The sequence below is a fragment of the Aquarana catesbeiana genome, linkage group LG06, assembly GCF_042186555.1.
Source record: "Aquarana catesbeiana isolate 2022-GZ linkage group LG06, ASM4218655v1, whole genome shotgun sequence".
NCBI lineage: Eukaryota > Metazoa > Chordata > Amphibia > Anura > Ranidae > Aquarana > Aquarana catesbeiana.
In genome coordinates, this window is record NC_133329.1 from 328,360,036 (window position 1) to 328,379,152 (window position 19,117).

General features: G+C 42.9%; 1 protein-coding gene across 2 annotated transcripts in view; it reads left to right on the forward strand.

The window, feature by feature from the left end:
* The window catches only part of PDE11A (phosphodiesterase 11A), a 988,141-nt gene that overhangs the window by 513,926 nt on the left and 455,098 nt on the right, over positions 1 to 19,117 (forward strand). For both annotated transcript variants that reach the window (XM_073633831.1, XM_073633832.1), the window contains one exon: positions 3,514 to 3,578. In XM_073633831.1, the coding sequence (XP_073489932.1) occupies positions 3,514 to 3,578 (65 nt within the window). The remainder of the gene's footprint in view (positions 1 to 3,513; positions 3,579 to 19,117) is intronic.

Consider the following 19,117-nt stretch of genomic DNA (forward strand, 5'->3'; position numbering starts at 1 on the left):
GCACTGATCAGTTACACTGATAGGCAGCACTGCTAGGTGGCGCTGATTGGCACTACTGGTGGGTATTGATAGGTGGCACTTGTGGGCATTGATAGGTGACACTTGTGGGCACTGATAGGTGGCACTGTGGGCACTGTTAGGTGGCACTGTTAGGTGGCACTGTGGGCACTGTTAGGTGGCACTGTGGGCAGTGTTAGGTGGCACTATTAGGTGGCACTGATGAGGCAGATGTGCCTCTTCCACTTCGGGACCGATGTCCCTCATATCTGAGCCAGTGATTGGCTTTTTTTTTCTACTCACGCTGTCAGCGTGAGTAGGAAAAAAAAACGATTACCGATCTTTTGTTTACATCATGTGATCAGCTGTCATTGGCTGACAGCTGATCACATGGTAAGGGGCCTGGGACCGGCCCCTTCCTTAGATCAGTGATCACCTGAGTCTCAGTGACTCGGTGATCACAGCGCGCTCGGCAGAGCGCATGCACAGGGGAGGCCGTCTTATGACGGCCTCCCGGGAATTCAGGTCTGTGCTGTGGCCGTCATTCAGCCATAGCGCGGATACCAAGAAGTTAAAGTGATTGTAAAGTCTCGTTTAAAAAACAAACAAAAATAAAAAACAGACATGTGATACTTACCTGCCCTATTGCAGTGGTTTCACACAGGGCAGCCTGGATCCCCCTCTTCTCTGGTTCCTCTTCACTCCTCTTCACTGCTTCTGGCTCCTCCCTCCTGTTGAGTGTCACCACAGCAAACAGCTTGCTATGGGGGCACCCGAATCCATGTGTCCATTCAGACACAAAGCTGCCGTTCAGCTCTGCCCTCTCTCCCCTGATTGGCTAACTGACTTTAATTGACAGCCTTGGGAGCCAATGGACCAATTGATAAACATTAGGAAATGGACCCATTCTTGATCTGGGGTTGTTCTGCCTTAAAGTATGCACTTCCCTTTCCTTTTGAGAATGCAATATTTAAGGGGCATGAGGCGTAATAATACTTGATGAAGTCTGGGGCTCCTAGGCCTCCTTTAAGCTTACGTGCCATGACCACTGAGCCCGCCACTCTGTGTGAAGCATTGTTCCATATAAAACGGAGGCTTCTCCTTTGAAGATTTTTCAACTGAGACATTGGGATCGCCACTGGGAGTGTCTCAAATAAGTACAATAGTTTAGGAAGAATAGACATTTTTAGGATATTTATACGTCCAAGGAGAGAGATGGGCAAAGCGGTCCAATGGGTCAGCAAGCGATTAATTTCTTGGAATAGGGGGGGGAAGTTTGCCTGATATAAAGTGGAGTATGACGCTGTAATTCGGACACCTAAGTATTTCAAGGATGTAGAGCTCCAATGATAATTATAATTCTGTTGAAGGGTGGCAGATTAGATGGTCTGATATTTATGGGCAGAGCTTCTGTTTTGGTAGTGTTGATTTAAATTTTTATAGTTATTTATAGTTATTTATTGTATTAAAATTTATGATTTTGTGTTTCAAACGTTATCATACCCGGGTTGTCTACTAGACTCTTGTTTGGACAGATTTAAGTGTGCTATTGCTAAGAATTACAGACCTACAATATAAAACGACAAATTTCTATGCAAAACAATTGTACCGCTTTTAGATGCAAAAATCTGACATAATCATACTGCCAGGGAGGTTAAAGGATATCCCCACACTCTTGCATATGGGTTAGTTGATATCTCTTGTTTTATCTAATACAATCCTATCAGAGATTATGTGGGATATTTGTCTTCCAAATCTCTACCTGTCCTGAAATACCTCATCAAAAATCCCTCATCCCTCATCACTGTCTCAATGTATTCATTGCTGTGTATGTTTACACAGCCACTGCCACAGTTAGAAAGATTGACTCTCTTTTTGTTATTCCTGATGGTCCCCATAATGGGGAACCAACTTGTTGTGCCATGTATCCATGGCTCAGACAGATCATCATTCACGTTGACACTAGTGCTGCTGCATAATCCTGCATTTTTCAGTGCATGTTTTTCTTTGTACGTTTGTTTTTTTATGCTTCATGCGCTTATGTTTAGTAGGAGGAAACTGGTTGTTAAACACAAAGTCCTGGATAAAACGCATCAAAAAAGCATGTACATGCATTTTTCATTTGCTTTTAATGTGCTTCCATTGAAGTCTATAGGGCCAACACAACGCTTTATGCTTCACAAAAAGAAAAACCTGCACCTTTTCAAAAATTGCATGGCACCGTGTTGCACTGATGTGAACGGGCACTATAGAAAATAATGTTAATCTGATTAGCTGTGGATTGCAGCATACAAAGAAGAAATCGCACTAGTGTAAATGGTGCATTAGGTTGGGTTCACACCGCAGCACGGAGTGGCTCACAGCAGGGGTCCGGTGAGTCCCCGTTCACTGTTTCAGGTCCGATTTCAGCCCTGAATTTTGGGCTGAATTTGGACCTGAAACGGACCAGAAGCTGAATAGGACTCCTGTGCAATTCGCCCTGGAGCCCCTCCGTAGATGTGTGAACCGGCTCTATAGAGAGCCGGTCACAATCTCCTGACATGCGAATTGATTGCTGAGGAAAACCGCATCCAATTCGCAATAGTGTGAACCCAGCCTTAGGGATCAGGTTCATACCTTTCCTGTTAATGCTCATTACACTAGGTCTGTGAGTGCCTCTTGGGCCTTTTAGCATCAGGCAATTGTTTTACAGATTTTCAGGTCTTACCTGTTTTAGGTATAAGGTCTTTCAGGCAGCTCTTTGAGCTGCAGGTTGCCCCCAGTTTCGTTATTTTGTTATGTGGGCCTGCTTTGGATGTCCCAGTTGTTTCTGAATTCTTTGTCCCTAATAATGTGAAAGAAAATAGGGTATTTTGTAAGGAATACATTTTATGGTAAGTATAAAAATCCTATTTTAAACTGTATAATCCAATGTATCTCAATTTACCAGGACTTTCACAATATAAAGCACCACATCTTCTTGTTTCATGATTCTGTGCAGCCTACCTTTTCATCCTGTCAAGCTGGCAGCTTTCGATTTAAGGTAATGTAGAAGCAAAGTATAGAAGACAAATGTCAGAATAAAAATTATAGCTCCATAGTAGGCTGGCTTTGTCAGTCACATTTGATTAACTGAAAACTTTTCAAATTGACTTGGCTGCAGCTATAATATGTCAAATGAAATTCAATACAATGCGCAAAAGTTCATTATTTGGTTATTAAATGCTTTTACCTATTGATCCTTTGGCTCCTTTCTCTTCTGAGTTAGTTCTGCCTAGCAAACAACAGCCAGCATTAACAACACTTTGTTCTAACTAAACGTATCCATATAAACAAGTACTGCACAATGAGTTAAAGCCATCATTTTCTGCATATTAAACAATATTGATTTTTCTGTATTGATTGCACTTCTTAATTAATAATAAAGTAACATTGATTAACAGTAATTTACTGGAACAATATTTGAATGCATGTCACAGTATAATTTATATGAAAAGGATTGTGCCACCAGTATGTGACTGTTTTTTATTATTCTAGGTGGTGAAATTTACCAAATCTTTTGAGCTGCTGTCCCCCAAATGCAGTGCTGATGCAGAGAGCAGGTAAATTCCAAAAATAAACTGTATTAAATACAGTATTAGGGCATTACTACAGTGCCGTTACTATGCTGTGATGGAGATTTTTGTGGTCTAGTCTCCCTACCCTTGTGTTTACTTAAGTATCCCTTCTCTGATAATGCTTTTGTTCACATAGACAGATACCCAGGAATAGAGTTACATTAGCCCCACATGGAAATGTTTAAAAAAAATTAAAGTAACTAAACCCACAATAGTAAAATCAGTCTGTATATGCAGTAAAGCATGCTTGTTATACTCACTGTGGAACCTAAGGGGTTAATCCTCGCATTGTGTATAAAGGCTGTGTGATCCTGTCTCTCTGATTCTCCTCTTCGTCCACTGACTCCAGTCCATTTCCTGATAGAACAGAGCATTAGGGGACAAGCTGCACATGCTCAGTTTGGTGTGTATTGCTAGAGAGTTTATTTTTTTCTTGGGAGGGTGCATGTGATCAGCACAGGGCCAATCAGCACTGTCCAGACAGAGGATCAGGGGTCCTGCAGATAAGAGAATCAGGGGGAAATGAAAACTCCTCCTACAAGCTTTACCCAGACACTGATAGAAGTCACAAGACTGCTCTAACTGCTGATGAAAAAAGGTATTTAGCAGTTTATATTTACTAAAATAATTGCATTTCCATGCTCTGTGTACTGTGGGAGACCCGATATAGTGAATGCAGGGTCCTGGGTTTAGTAACACTTTAAGTGCACTTTAAAGGTGAACTCCAGAGAGGTATTAAAAAGACACAGATTCATGTAGTATTTGTTGAAAAAAAAACAAAAAACATTAATTGTGTTTGTGACGTGTCCACCTCCCCTCATCATTTTTTGCTTTCAACACTAGAGCTCTACTGCACGGTCAAAGCTTGTTCCCACTTGCAACCTTTAGAGGATGCCAAATCTTGCGAGGTGCCCCAATCCATCCAAAAAAGACCTTACATAAATGTGAAACATATATAAAGGAAAATGTATGTACATTAGGGTGGGAGATGATCTTGCCATAATGAATGAATGAATATGTTCAGTTGCCACCCCTACTCCTTTAAATCTGAGGCTCTCCCACTCCCTCCCTGAACTTCAGGCACCAAGCTCCTCCAACTTCCTGCTCAGTATCCACCATGCAATCCTCTACTCTCTCCTCTTGTTCAGTCCAGAATGATATTACTATTATCAGTATTTTTTTTATCATACTGTAAGTGTTATCATTTGTATCTATCAATATACTGTAAGTGTATGGTATAAACTGATAATGATAACTGATAATGATGCCATTCAAATCCGGTTTGGATGCATAAGCACTGATCTAACAGTGTCACTTAGGCCTGTCCTACCCATTGCTCCAATTTGCTGAATGGCTTACAACTGGTATGCATATGTATGCATCTTGGCCTTGTTGTGTGTGTTTTTATTAGAGTGACAACGTTGTCCACTTGGATTTTTATATTGGTGTTTGGAGGTTGTGTGGCCAATCTGGCCAATTTTTTGTTATAAATTGTATTCCAAAAAAGTTTTTTCTAATTAGTAATAGCGCGGTGGGTTCACTTTTGGAACTACTTTTGGGTAGTCGCTCTATGACTCCCCATTATTTTTAATATGGTATATACTTGAGATTTTTATAAATTTTAAATGTATATACCTTATTACATAAATTCTAGCCCTAATAAAGAGAACACAGGTGAGCCAGTGAAACATGTTGTTTATTTATAGAGACTTTTGTTGGAGTAAACTTATTTTGGTGTCATGCTACTCCTTATCTTTTTATCCTAATGGGATAAAGTTCTTTGCTCAAGTTTTTTTTTTACTATCAGCCGATCAAGTAGAGAGGCTTTTGACAGTCAGCAGAAGTAGAATGATGACAACCTTTCCATTATTTTATTTAAAAAAAAACATCTGTAGGAATATTTGAAGTAACTTATCAGTGTTTGTATTAATGCAGTTTCTGTATTTTGCCTTTTATAAATTGTGGAATTTTTTATAAATACAATTATGGCACCAGTATAGCTGATAAAGCTTTTATTCACAGGCCCTTGCATGTTCTCTACTGAGAAATATACATTCTGTAGAACCAATATCACAATACACACAGATACTTTCTTTATTACTCTGTTCATCCCCTATCCTCACGTTATAAACACATTTTGTTTCTGAAAACTACTTCATATTTTTGCTTTTCATGATGTTACACAAAATGGGAATTCTCATTGATTTCCACTGCAAAGCTGAAAAAGACTTATAAAATATTTATATGCTTTTTTTGTGCAGTCAGACTGAAAGGTATTTCTAGAATGTGTTGTATACTAAATTTTAGAAGAAATTGATGTCTTTGCGATTAAATAAAATACACAGTGCTTTCCGTTTTATAAGGATTGGTTTTAAGTCACTTACAAAACTGTGCATTTTTTTCAAACTGGTCCGACAAATTTAATGACAGTAAAAAATGTGTAGTGGGAACTGTTATATGCTATTTTCTGTGTCAAGATGGTTGGTTTACAAGGCATGAAAAGAAAATCAGGAAGATTAATTTCAGTAATAATAATGATGTACTGTATCACAATAATGAAACAGTAGAGAAATAATGTTTGACTTAAGCAAGCAGATTTTCATCAATAACAATTAAGACTGAATGTACGATAAGGAAATGGTCTCTACATAGTTGGGCTTTGGCTACAAAGATAATGATAATGAAATCAGAAAAAATCTCACCTGAACAAAAATGTTTCTATAGTTCATAATGGCAGAAATGTAGAACACAAGGATCACTACTGACAGCTATAGCTGCTGATGTGATTACATGAAAAAAATCTGACAGGCATGGGCGTCCAGAGAACTTTTTTTTTGGGGGGGGGGCATCATTTTAAGGTCATTAATGCTCCGCCCCTTTTCAATGATGTAATGAATGGGAGGGGCTTAGTCATTATCACAAAAAGCACAGGCATGCAAAGGTTTGAAAAACCTGATGCAAAAGCTTCATAGAAGGATCAAGCTGCCATTGTCTGATAAGGTATTTCTAATTTGCACTGGAAAGATATATGTGTTATATAAGAGATAATTCATCTTCACTTTGTATTGGAAGTTACTCAGGCATACCATGCCCATATAAATATCCTAGAGAATGTAGATCTTTTTATATAGCAATACATGTTGTGGGTGCCCATATTTTGATCTTGATGAAAACATCTATACTGTATGAGTATTGGAGCCAGTGTACTGTATAAACTCAGGGAGAATCAAGCTCATAACCTAGAAATGTGGCTGGTGAAGGGTTAAGAGAATCCCTGTGTCCTGGAGCAAACAGTGGTGACCTTATGCAAAGCTTAAGTGAGCTAACAAGTGGATAGATAAGAGTTGCAGAGTCTAGAAATGCATACACAGTTACGAGATGTGCCCCACTCCTTGTTCTTCTTCTATTGCCGGTCCACGGCCACTTCCCATTTCCTCTACATGTGTACATTCTGCTTCTCCCATACACTTACTCTCCGCCGCCCAGTTTCAAAAAGACCACGCTTCCATCATCCAGAGGCAGGAGACATGGCCGCGGCTGATCCTTGAAGGCTGGCCACACCCCCTTCCATTATTCCTGCCCAATCACTGCCTTTCTCCTCACAGAAGGCGCCGTTACATAGCAGAGAGTGCCCAATAGTTAAGCTGCAGGGTGGAGGGAGGGATCTGTGCTGTGCCCACATGATTGATGTTTTTACAGACAACGATCCTGCTCGGCCAAGCAGCCTAGTTTAGAGGGGGACATACGGTGGGGCAAGGGATAACCTGAGCATCACCACTCCACTTGTGGGCAGCGCCGGCCAGATCTACATCTTCTCTACTCTCTCTACACAGTGGGGTAGGGACTGGAGGCGGAGCTGAGCAGCTGAACGAGTGAGTCTGTCAGATCATGCCAGAGAGCAGCAGCAGTCAGCAGACTCAGAAAAAAGTCTGCGGCTGACCGCTCAGCTCATGGACACCCACTTGTCTTGTGCGGACACCTTGCTGATTCCAGGGGGGGCACTTGACCCCCCTTGCCCCCTGCTGCGGCCGCCCATGCTGATAGGTTGTTTGTACTGAAGTCAATCAATGGACCAACTTTAGTACAACCAGCCTACCCTAAGATGCCCTGCTGAACCAGCCGGATTTAACTGTGAGTTTTTCATTAATCAGAACCCATTGCATAGGGTAGTGAACTTTAGCTATCTGTAACATGTTGGTCACCCATACCCTCGCAATCGTCTGCTCAGGACGTATACCATCGGAGCATGTTCCTCCATAGGTCATAAATTGAGGAGGGCTTCTTGTAGGAGCATGGGTATTGATTTTTGCAATAGCTTATGTAAAATGTCATTACAACCAAAAACGTAAATGTATTTTTTGGGGCATTTTATGTGATAGACCTACACAAAGTGGCACATAATTGTGAAGTTGAAGGAAAATGATAATTTTTCTTAAAAGTTTTTTACAAATAAATATCTGAAAAGTGTGGCATGCATTTGTATTCAGCCCCCCTGAGTCAATAGTTTGTAGAACCACCTTTCGCTGAAATTACAGCTGAAAGTCTTTTTGAGTATGTCTCTACCAACTTTGCACATCTAGAGTGTGAAATTTTTGCCTATTCTTACTTGCAAAATAGCTCAAACTCCGCTCCAGCCTCAAGTCTTTTGCCCTGTATTTGGCTCCACCTTCGCTGTCCATGCTGAAGAAAAGCATCCCCACAACATGATGCTGCCACCATTATGTTTCATGGTGGGGATGGTGTGTTCAGGGTGATGTGCAGTTTTAGTTTTCCGCCACAAATAGAGTTTTGCATTTTGCTTTTAGGCCAAAAAGTTATCAGTAATCTGACCAGAGTGACTTCTTCCACATGTCTGATGTGTCCCCCACATGGCTTCTCGCAAACTGCAAACGGGACTTCTTATGGCTTTCTTTCAACAATAGCTTTCGTCTTGCCACTCTTCCATAAAGGCCAGATTTGTGTGTACGACTAATAGTTCTTCTGTGGACAGATTCTTCTACCTGAGCCATGGATCTCTGCACCTCCTCCAGAGTTACCATGGGCCTCTTGGCTGCTTCTTTGATTAATGCTCTTCTTGCCTGGCCTGCCAGTTTAGGTGGACGGCCATGTCTTGATAGGTTTTCAGTTGTGCCACACTCTTTCCATTTTTGAATGATGGATTGAACAGTGCTCCGCGAGATGTTTAAAGCTTGGGATATTTTTTTTTTATAACCTAACCTTGCTTTAGACTTCTCCACACCTTTATCCCTGACCTGTCTGGTATGTTTCTTGGTGTTTTTTGTTGTAACGTGACAAAATGTGGAAAATTTCAAAGGGGTATGAATACTGTAGTTGTATGTGTGGAGTTTGATTTAGTGGTATGCCAGATTTGGGACCATTCCTGCGGTTCCATTTGTATCCCCAAGTCTCTCTCAGAGGCTTACACATAGGAAAATGATGCAGTGGAGGAGTTAGATATATAGTAGTGAAATTAGTCCCAGGGAGTGCGAGTCCATGAGGCATTTAGATTCAGAAGAAGTAAGGCCTGACCTGATCTCCTCTAACTTCAGCGTGAAGGAGATACAATGTTTCACTTGTAGATAGCGAAACAGTTCAGACAAGGGATGTTGATGAGATGTTTGTAAATCTGTAAAGTATATTATATTATTAGCGGTTATCAAGGTGTGAAAGTGGGTCAGTTTCCAGGGAGTCCAATTCCTGAAAGGCTGTGGAGACTCAAGACCAGGAGGAAGTTCTGGATTATGAAGAAAAGAAAATAGCAGTAAAGCGGAGACAACAGTCCCCCAGAGTACTTATAGCCATCCCAAATCTGGAAAGGATGGTGAAGCTCTGTCTCGTGGGAGCATCAATAACATATTATAAATTGATAATGGAGTGCAGTCCTCTGCCTCTAGATAAACACACAAAGGGGTTTCAGTGCTAGCATGGTATTTTATTAATTGTGAAATCTGTGCCGCCTGAAAATACCTTTGGAATTTGAGACTCCCAAGCCTCTACGGAGGTGGGTCTGAAACAAAATCTGTTTAGAGACTTGTGGCCTGTGATGTCACCATATGCATTGCATTACTTGTTGTTGAACGTCAGCCATGGGAAGGGCAGTTATCTGGACTGGCAAAACCCCAAATAAATATAGTAATTTAGGCAGGTAAGTAATTTTGATAGCTGCTATGTGACCCAACCAGGAGACTGTATAACAAGATCAGGTATGCAAGTACTGTTTAAGTTTGGAAAGGAGAGGAGGGTAGTTAGCCTCATTCAAGGTGGATTAGGAGTTCATTAGGTTGATCCCCAAATATGAGAGCTTAGCGTCTTAGCACTCTTGTGGAAATAATTGCACATTGAGGGCTTTGGATTTGGATAGGGAGCCAAACTGTAATACAATTTTCTGAAAGGTGGGTAAGAAGACGAGGGGGTTACTAGTGGTCAGGATAACATCATCAGCAGATTCCCAAGCCTGCAATACCTGGCAAGGCCTTAAAGAGTTAAGCTAAATATTCCATAACCAACACGATTAAAATGGGTGAGAGTAGGCAGCCTAGTCTGGTGCCCCTTGATATGGGACACATAGATAACCAAAACTCTGTATATTTGCCGAAGGCGCTCGGCAAGACGTAGAGCTTCCGTACCCCTGTGCAAAATTTTGGGCCAAAACCCCATTTATCTAACATGAAAAAAAAGATAAAGCCAAGTGAGGGAATCAAAAGCTCCCCGGTCATCCAAGGAAAGAAGCATAAGTAGGACATTTTGCTTACAAGATGCTTGAACAAGAAGGACTAGTTTATGGACATTGTTGTTAGCCTGTCTTATGGGCATAAAGTCTACCTGGTCTTGGTGAAAAAGTCCCCCAATCCCTTGGTTCAACCTTATCGCTAGTATTTGGCTTTAGGTCGATATTTAAGAGTGCTATCGGGTGATAATTAGAGCAATTAGTATAATCATTTCCTGGTTTCAGGTTTCAGGATCATAGGGATCGATACCAAAAGGTTTTGAAGCTGAAAGATTTCTGATCTCTGTAGTCATTAAAGGTTGACTGTAAGAGGTGGGCTAGGATATCCTGAAGTCTTTGTAATAGGCGAGTGAAAAGCCACCAATGCCTGATTTTATATGGACTTTCAAATGTTTAATGGCTGAGAGCACTTCTGTATCTGTTATGGGAGAGTCTCATAGATACTTATAGAGTACAGAGTTCAGTAGGAACATGTGGTAGGGTAATGTTAGAGAAAAGAGGGTCGGCCTCAGATGGAGAGAAATCATCTATATGTGAGTGTAACTTTGAAAGATGTTGGAAAATGCGAACGATCTTGGCTAGGTTGCTAGTTAAATATTGTTTGCCAGTCGCAATATAATTTGAATACATTGTTTGGAGTCTGGAGCCTAGTGGCCAATAGGGAATGTTGTTTATTTGACTTGAGATAGAAGATTTGTATTGTATGATTTCTCAGCGCGATCAGTTAGAAGTAGATTGAGGTCCCTCCTTGCCGCATTAAATGCCTGTTTAGTGGGGCGGGATGGGCAACAGAGAAAGTCCTGGGTCTTGTCCCAAAATTCCGGCCCTGGTCTGTTCTTTTTTAAGAGAAGAAGCTAATTGTATACAGTGGCCTCTCATAACTGCCTTTAATTTCTTGGGTGAGCAAAAATTGCGTGGATCTGATAAAAGCAATTTGTACCTGTGAACTGTTTTAAAAGGGAAGCAGGGAGGGGGAAAGGGAAGAGGGGGAGAGATAGAGGGAAAGATAAAAAGTCAAAGGTAGAGGAAGCAGGTCTGTTATGAGAGGTAGCATAGAAGGCTTTGTAACATACTTGAAAAAAAAAATATGAGGAACCGGTAAAATGGGTTTGGGGCCTATTAGGGCTCTGTGGCCATGGAGAAAGGGGGTGTCTCTCCAGGAACAAATGCAAGGGTTGCACTATTCCCCCCACTATCACCAGCAGCAAACTGAGATGTAGAAAATCAAGGTATACAAAATATGGCATTGGCTAAAGATTAGTGTCCTCAAAATTTGGCCCATGGCTAGTGGGAGCCACAAAAAAGCTATAGAAAGGGTGCTATGGGGACATAGCACAGGTAACTAGAATAAGGAAGATAGGGTGCCAAAGAGAAAAGCAATAAGGGTGTATGACACATATAAAAAGAACAATAACTGCCATGTCATGAAGGACACAACAATCTAGGCCTTTTAGTAGGAGGCCCAGTGTTCATAGTCCTTAAGGGAGTTCTATAAGCACATGTAAGACTTCCAACCCCAAGGGGAGATTTGTTCCATAAGGAGAAAGAAAGTTAAAGTGCAACTGGATGAATATTCAACCAAATCCAAAGTCAACCTGCAGATTAAAGAAAGATAAACAGTTTAAACATCTCGAGGGGAAGGTGAGCACCCTCTAAGGGTCAACCACCTCTGTCTGGCCCCGTAACAGCATAACACGTGTCAAAAAGGAAACGTTACTCTGTAAGTGAAGTCATGCAAACCATATATATATTGCGGTGAAAATTATCCACTCTATTTAAAATAATGCTTCATCACATGGGGAAGGTTGGGGGGGACAGGGGGATGCGGGAAGTGGTGGTATCAGTGACCAGTGCGACCAGAAATGTGTGGACAGCGATAAAGTAAACCAAATGCATGTAAAGTATAGATGATTTATTAAAAGGATAAGTAATAAACAAAAGTACACGCACCTCTAATATGGCAAACAATAAAATAATCCAGCAACCAACCACGGTGACACACAACAAATAACTATCCAAACCAAACGTATATACAGGTGTAAGATACAATCATAATCGTAAACAAGCCGGGGTCATACATAGGAGATCAAGCAGATAGGGCTGGGAGCAAGACAGGACAGGGAGAGGGTAACAGGTGACAGGGAGAGCAGGCGGAAGGGATCAGGCTACAGGGCAGGGGTCCAGGAACAGATACAGAGTTCAGGATCACAGGATACAGGATTCCAGATACTAGGTTCAGGCTACAGGAACACAGGCTAGCAAACACATGTCAGGGCACAAGGAAACAATACCAAGGATGTGTGCAAGCATCTGTCGAGTATAAATACACTTCCTGCAATCAGTCTCGGGTGATGCCTGATTGTAGGAGATGATGTCAGCTCCAGACTGCCGGGAGACACCCGCTGGTGGACACCGGAGCCGTGGCCCATAGATCTGGGAGCGATAGTGCCACCAACAGGTGAAACCTTTCCTGACAGTACCCCCCCCACGAAGGAGCAACACTAAAACTAGTCGTAGCTACAAAAAGTCCATGACATCAAGCCTATCTTTGGTTAAAGGATCATCAGAGGCAGGCTGGAATGCAGGCATTGGATTATCAGGCTGGGCGACGGGCAGAAACACATAAAGCTGGGCAGCGGGCAGAGGCACATCAAGCTGGACAGCAGGTAGAGGCACATCAAGCTGGGCAGCGGGTAGAGGCACATCAAGCTGGGCAGCGGGCAGAAGCACATCAAGCTGGGCAGTGGGCAGAGGCACATCAAGCTGGGCAGCGGGCAGAGGCACATCAAGCTGGGCAGCGGGCAGAGGCACATAAAGCTGGGCAGCGGGCAGAGGCACATAAAGCTGGGCAGTGGGCAGAGGTACATCAAGCTGGGCAGTGGGCAGAGGCACATCAAGCTGGGCAGCGGCACATCAAGCTAGGCTGCGGGCAGAAGCACATAAGGCTGGACAACAGGCACAGAATCAGCAGGTTGGGCATCAGGAACCGGATCATCAGGAAATGGATCATCAGGCTGGGTATCGGGAACTGGATCATCAAGCTGGGCATCAGGTATTGGATCATCACACTGGACAACAGGCAGAGGCACTGAAACATCAGGCCGGACAGCGGGCACTGGAACATCAGGCCGGACATAGGGTACTGGAGCATCAGGCTGGACGGAGGGTACTGGAACATCAGCCCAGACAGCAAACACTAGAATATCAGGCCGGGCAGCAGGCATTGAAACATCAGGCTGGACAGCAGGTACTGGAACATCAGGCAAAACAGCAGGCACTGGAACATCAGGCCGGACAGCGGGCACTGGAACATTATGCCGGGCAGCGGGCACTGGAACATTAGGCCAGACAATGGGCACTGAAACATCAGGCCGGACAGCGTGGACTAGGACACCAGGCTGTGTATAAGGAGCTGGATCATCAAGCTGGACATCGGGTATCGGATCATCAGACTGGACAGCAGGCACTGAAACATCAGGCCGGACAGCGGGCACTGGAACATCAGGCCGGACAGCGGGCACTGGAACATCAGGCTGGACAGCGGGCACTGGAACATCAGGCTGGACAGCGGGCACTGGAACATCAGGCTGGGTATCAGGAACTAGATCATCAAGCTGGGCATCGGGCATTGGATCATCAGGCTGGACAGTGGGCACTGGAGCAATGGGCTGGACAGTGGGCACTGGAGCAACAGGCTGGAAAGCACCAGCGGCAAGCTGGGCATCAGGAACCGATTTAGGAAGCACCACATCAGCAGGCTGGGTAACAGGCACCGGCTCAACAGGCTGTGTAATAGGCATCGGCTCAGCAGGCTGGGTAACGGCACTGGCTCAGCAAGCTGGGTAATGGGCACCGGCTCAGCAAGCTGGGTAATGGGCACTGGCTCAGCAGACTGGGTGACGGGCACTGGCCCAGCAGGCTGGATAACAGGTATCGGCTCAGCAAGCTGGGTTCCGAGCACCGGCCCAACAGGTTGGACCGTGGGCATGGGAACATCAGGCTGGACCGTGGGCAAGGGAACATCAGGCTGAACCTTGGGCACAGAACAGTAGGCTGGACCGTGGGTACCAGAACATCAGGCTGGACCGTGGGCACGGAACATCAGGCTGGACCGTGAGCACTGGAACATCAGGCTGGACCGTGGGCACCAGAACATCAGGCTGGACCGTGGGCACCAGAACATCAGGCTGGACTGTGGGCACCATAGCAACAGGCTGGACTGTGAGCACTGGAACATCAGGCTGGACCATGGGTACCAGAACATCAGGCTGGACAGCAAACACTGGAGCATCAAGTCGGACAGCAGGTACTGGAACATCAGGCTGGACAGTAGGCAGAGGGTTGGCAGAGCTAGGTGGGTTATCAGGTTCAGGACCATCTGTCAGGGATGGGCTCAGCCCTTCCTTCTCTGAGCTGGCCGCTCAGCTGTCAGTTAATTGCCAGCTCCTATCTCTCCACAGTGACTCACCTGTTAATGATATCCTGCTCTTCAGTCCTGCTTACTTAAGCCGTACATCCCAGATGATCTCTACCTCCGCCTTGGTCAGCATCACAGAGACGTTCTCCTGCGCTCCTGTTAAAGACTTGCTTGGTTGACATTCCTTCTGGCTCCAGATCCTGCTTGCTGTTTCACTATGCTGATTCCTGGCTTCCTGACTTTCTGGCTTGTCTGACTATCCATTACGGTTACTGAACTTTGGCTATGTTTGACTACAAGTATAGATGATTTATTAAAAGGATAAGTAATAAACAAAAGTAAACGCACCTCTAATATGGAAAACAATAAAAATAAACCAGCAACCAACCACTGTGACACAAAACAAATAACTATGCAAACCAAATGTATATACAGGTGTAAGATACAATCATAATCGTAAACAAGCCAGGGTCATACACGGGAGATCAAGCAGATAGGGCAGGAGACAGTGAGCGCAGGTGGAAGGGATCAGGCTGCAGGGCAGGGGTCCAGGAACGGATACAGGGTTCAGGATCACAGTATACAGGATTCCGGCTACTAGGTTCAGGATCACAGGATACAGGATTCCTGATACTAGGTTCAGGCTACAGGAACACAGGCTAGCAAACACAGGTCAGGGCACAAGGAAACAATACCAAAGCAATGTGTGCAAGCATCTGCCAGGTATAAATACACCTCCTGCAATCAGTTTCAGGTGATAAAAAAGAGAAGTTGGGAGAACCCAAAAATGCGGAGGTCCCAGAGAAAAAAGCGGCTACCAGAGCGGCCAAAGGCAATGCTTGAGCCTGGAAATATCATACAAAAATGTTTTATTTAATAAATAATCAGGTAAAATTGATTAGAATACGCTGAAAAAACAATTAATGTGCACGCTGATGTTTGTGTGTTAAGTTGCACACTGCAAAATTGAAGTGGAAGCTAACACAATAGATAAACAAACAAATAAAGAAAAATTAAGAAAACATAAATAACAAGGTCCGGACACAGAAATAACCATGCCGCCAGTGGTAATGACCACATAAAAAGTTGAAGCAAAAAATGCAATACAGGGGAAAAAAAAAATTCTTTCTATTAGGCAGACTGTATGTGCATGGCCCCCAGGGGATATTAATAGTAATATCCCCTAGGGGCCATGCACACACAGTCCGCCTAATAAGAAATTTTTTTCCCCCCTTGTTGCATTTTTTGCTTCAACTTTTTTATGTGGTCATTACCACTGGCGGCCTCTGTATGCATTGTTATTTCGGTGTCCGGACCTTGTTATTTATGTTTTCTTAATTTTTCTTTATTTGTTTATCTATTGTGTTAGCTGCCACTTCAATTTTGCTGTGTGCAACTTAGCATACAAACATCAGTGTGCACATTAATTGTTTTTTCAGCGTATTCTTATCAATTTTACCTGATTATTTATTAAATAAAAAATTTTTGTATGATATTTCCAGACTCAAGCATTGCCTTTGACCTCCCTGGTAGCTGCTTTTTTCTCTGGGACCTCCCCATCTGTGGGTTCTCCCAACTTCTCTTTTTTGTTTAGTATGCCTGGCTACGGCAGCAACACCCTCCATGGGTGAATGGCACATGGTCTATATCAATTATCTATATGATAGAGGTGTTATTAGTGGACACGTCACCTTTTGGTGTTTCAATTTCAGATGATGCCTAAATGCAGGAGATGATGTCAGCTCCAGACTGCCGGGAGACACTCGCTGGTGGACACCGGAACTGCGGCCCATAGATTTGGGAGCGATAGTGCCACCAGCAGGTGAAACCTTTCCTGACAGGTAGGTTAGGATGAAAACCACATGACGGATTTACAAGGCTGAAGGGAGAGAGGGGGAATCCTCTTGATGAGACTATAAGCACATAGGAACAAGATATACCTGTGCTCAGATCCCAATAGCTTGTCCATGCATATAATCTACCAGGTGCTAAAGGGGTGTGATCACAGATTAACACTAAAAATACTGTATGAACCTTCTGTACACTGCTATTACCTTTCAAGAAAACTTTGCAATAAAAATATGTTTTTACTATATTCTGCTAAAATATTTTTTAATATATTTTGTCTGGGGCAAAAGGACCCCATTCTGTGTCTTTTTGCCCCAGGTTGGCATGTGTCCACAGTAGCGTTTGCAGTGGCAAAGCAAAGTAGGACTGGCTAAAGAGGGACTACTTTGACACAGTTGGCCAGCTTAAACATGTATTGCAATATGTGTGAACTAATTATCCCAATTTATTATTGCAAAGTTTGCTTGAAAGGGTTTAGCAGAGTGCAGAGGGTTCATCCAGTATTTTTAGTGCAAGAACATAGGGGCACAGGGGGTTTTATGCCCACAACAAGGTCATAGGCACAGTGCATCCAGCCAGTAAAAAAAAGGAGGATACAACACATATCGTAGATGCATGAGATGAAAAGTCTCCTTGGAAAATGAAACAGCAAGAGAGTTCAACCTTCCCGTGCATAGGTCCGAAGAGGGTGGTGATCTTGGGGAGCGTTGACCAGGAGCTAAGTCCTCAGACAGGGACCACCGAGTTGGAGTGTGTGTTGTAATATGTTGGTAGATTTATGTGGGATTTTATATTATTATTATATATATGTACACATACAGAACAAGATTGACCAGGCCAGATTTCAGTTGACAATGGTTGAGTTGTCAACTGAAGACAACTCAGTTTTTGATGTTAATATGCAAGAACACAGATTAGGGATGTAGGCACTCCAGGACAAGTCCATTCTACACATCAATAGGGTGTTAAAGTGGTATCTGTTAATCTAATTACACATATCAAAGGGGACAGATAGTGACTCTGGGCTATGTTAATGTTAATATGCAAGAATGCAAATTAGGGCAGTTTATGACTGCAGCTGTTCATGGCTAGGGGTCATTGTCCGTCACTCTGAAAGACAGAAACATATCAAAGGCCTAAATGGAATCGGACAATCAAATTGCTCAGCCATTCAGTGTATAGGGCATATAACATGAAGTTCAGATTATTCTGTCTGTGTGTTATTATGAAGGCGCAGGTCTAGGAAACATGGGACTCTGAAGGCTAGTATGTTTACTAGCATTCTTATATTTACTCTGTTGGATTTTGTCATCTGTTGCAAGACTTTGTTCTGTGTTGGAAGTCAATAAAGTGCATCTCTCTGGAAGAATTGGGTTGCTGCGGAAGAGTACTTACATTATCATTATAATAACTACTAAGTAATTATCTACCCACTATACGATATATTACTACAGTGTGGACTCTTGTAGCCGAAGATCCAGAGGAAGACTGGGATAGGCTGAATAATGTTCAAATGATGTTGAGCTTCATCATAAGTAGCACTCGTGTAAGTGAGGTTGTGGTGTTTCAGAATAAGACAAAAGGGGTAACCCCATCTAAATGGAATATGGTGGCATTTAAGGATTTGTAGAGCTGATTTCATTTCCCTCTGTTTTGCAATAGTAGAGGGGGCTATAGATGCAAATATTTGATCATTGTATCCCTGGAAGGTAGTTCTTGAGGCATAATAGTGGCATAATAGTGAATTGCAGATCAATTAATGTTTCTGGAATAAATTAAATCTGTGGGATCTGTTTTCCAGATCTTCTAGTTTGAAGTAAAAGGTATCATTTTCAGCTCTTAACCACTCAAGTTATTTGACATATGCTGTAATGGAGGTTGAAACATCATCTATCCTGCCCTCTAATTCCTCAGTTCTCTGGCTTAGCTTCCTTGTTTCTCTTGTTAAGCGCTCTGTAATCTGTTTTGATATGGATTGGAGTACCTTCTGGAGTATTTTGTCAATTTGAGGTAGTAGATCTGCATAAGTGCTGGTGTCCCCATAAGGGACCGGGGAGCTCTCCTAGCTGTCCCTGTCTTAGTCTCCCTTTCTTGTCAGCATGTGTCATCTTGGGGGCTTGAACCTGTACCAGTGCCTCCCTAATGGAGTGACTCCAAATCTTCCTCTTTGCTTTTGGTGGCGTCATGCAAAAGAGCAGAGATGTAGGTGTCGAGAGCCCCACTGTGTTGAGCTAATCTGTAGTCCGGTATCGATAGGTGAGAGCGAATAGTGGAGCTAGCTGTGACTTTTTCTATAAAGTTTCCCTTAATATGCTCATGCCAGAGGAAACTACTATAATCCTGAGATAGTGGTTTTCATACAAGCTTACTGTGAATCTCAACAATTGTCGGATTTATGTGCTTTGCATCTGGTATTCAATTAGGTTAACTACATATGGTTTACGTTCATTTTGATATCTTTTTTTTCTCTTCTTTGCTTTTCCCTTTTTTCCTTCTTAGAAGGTTTTATTGTCTTCTATATCTCTTACTGTA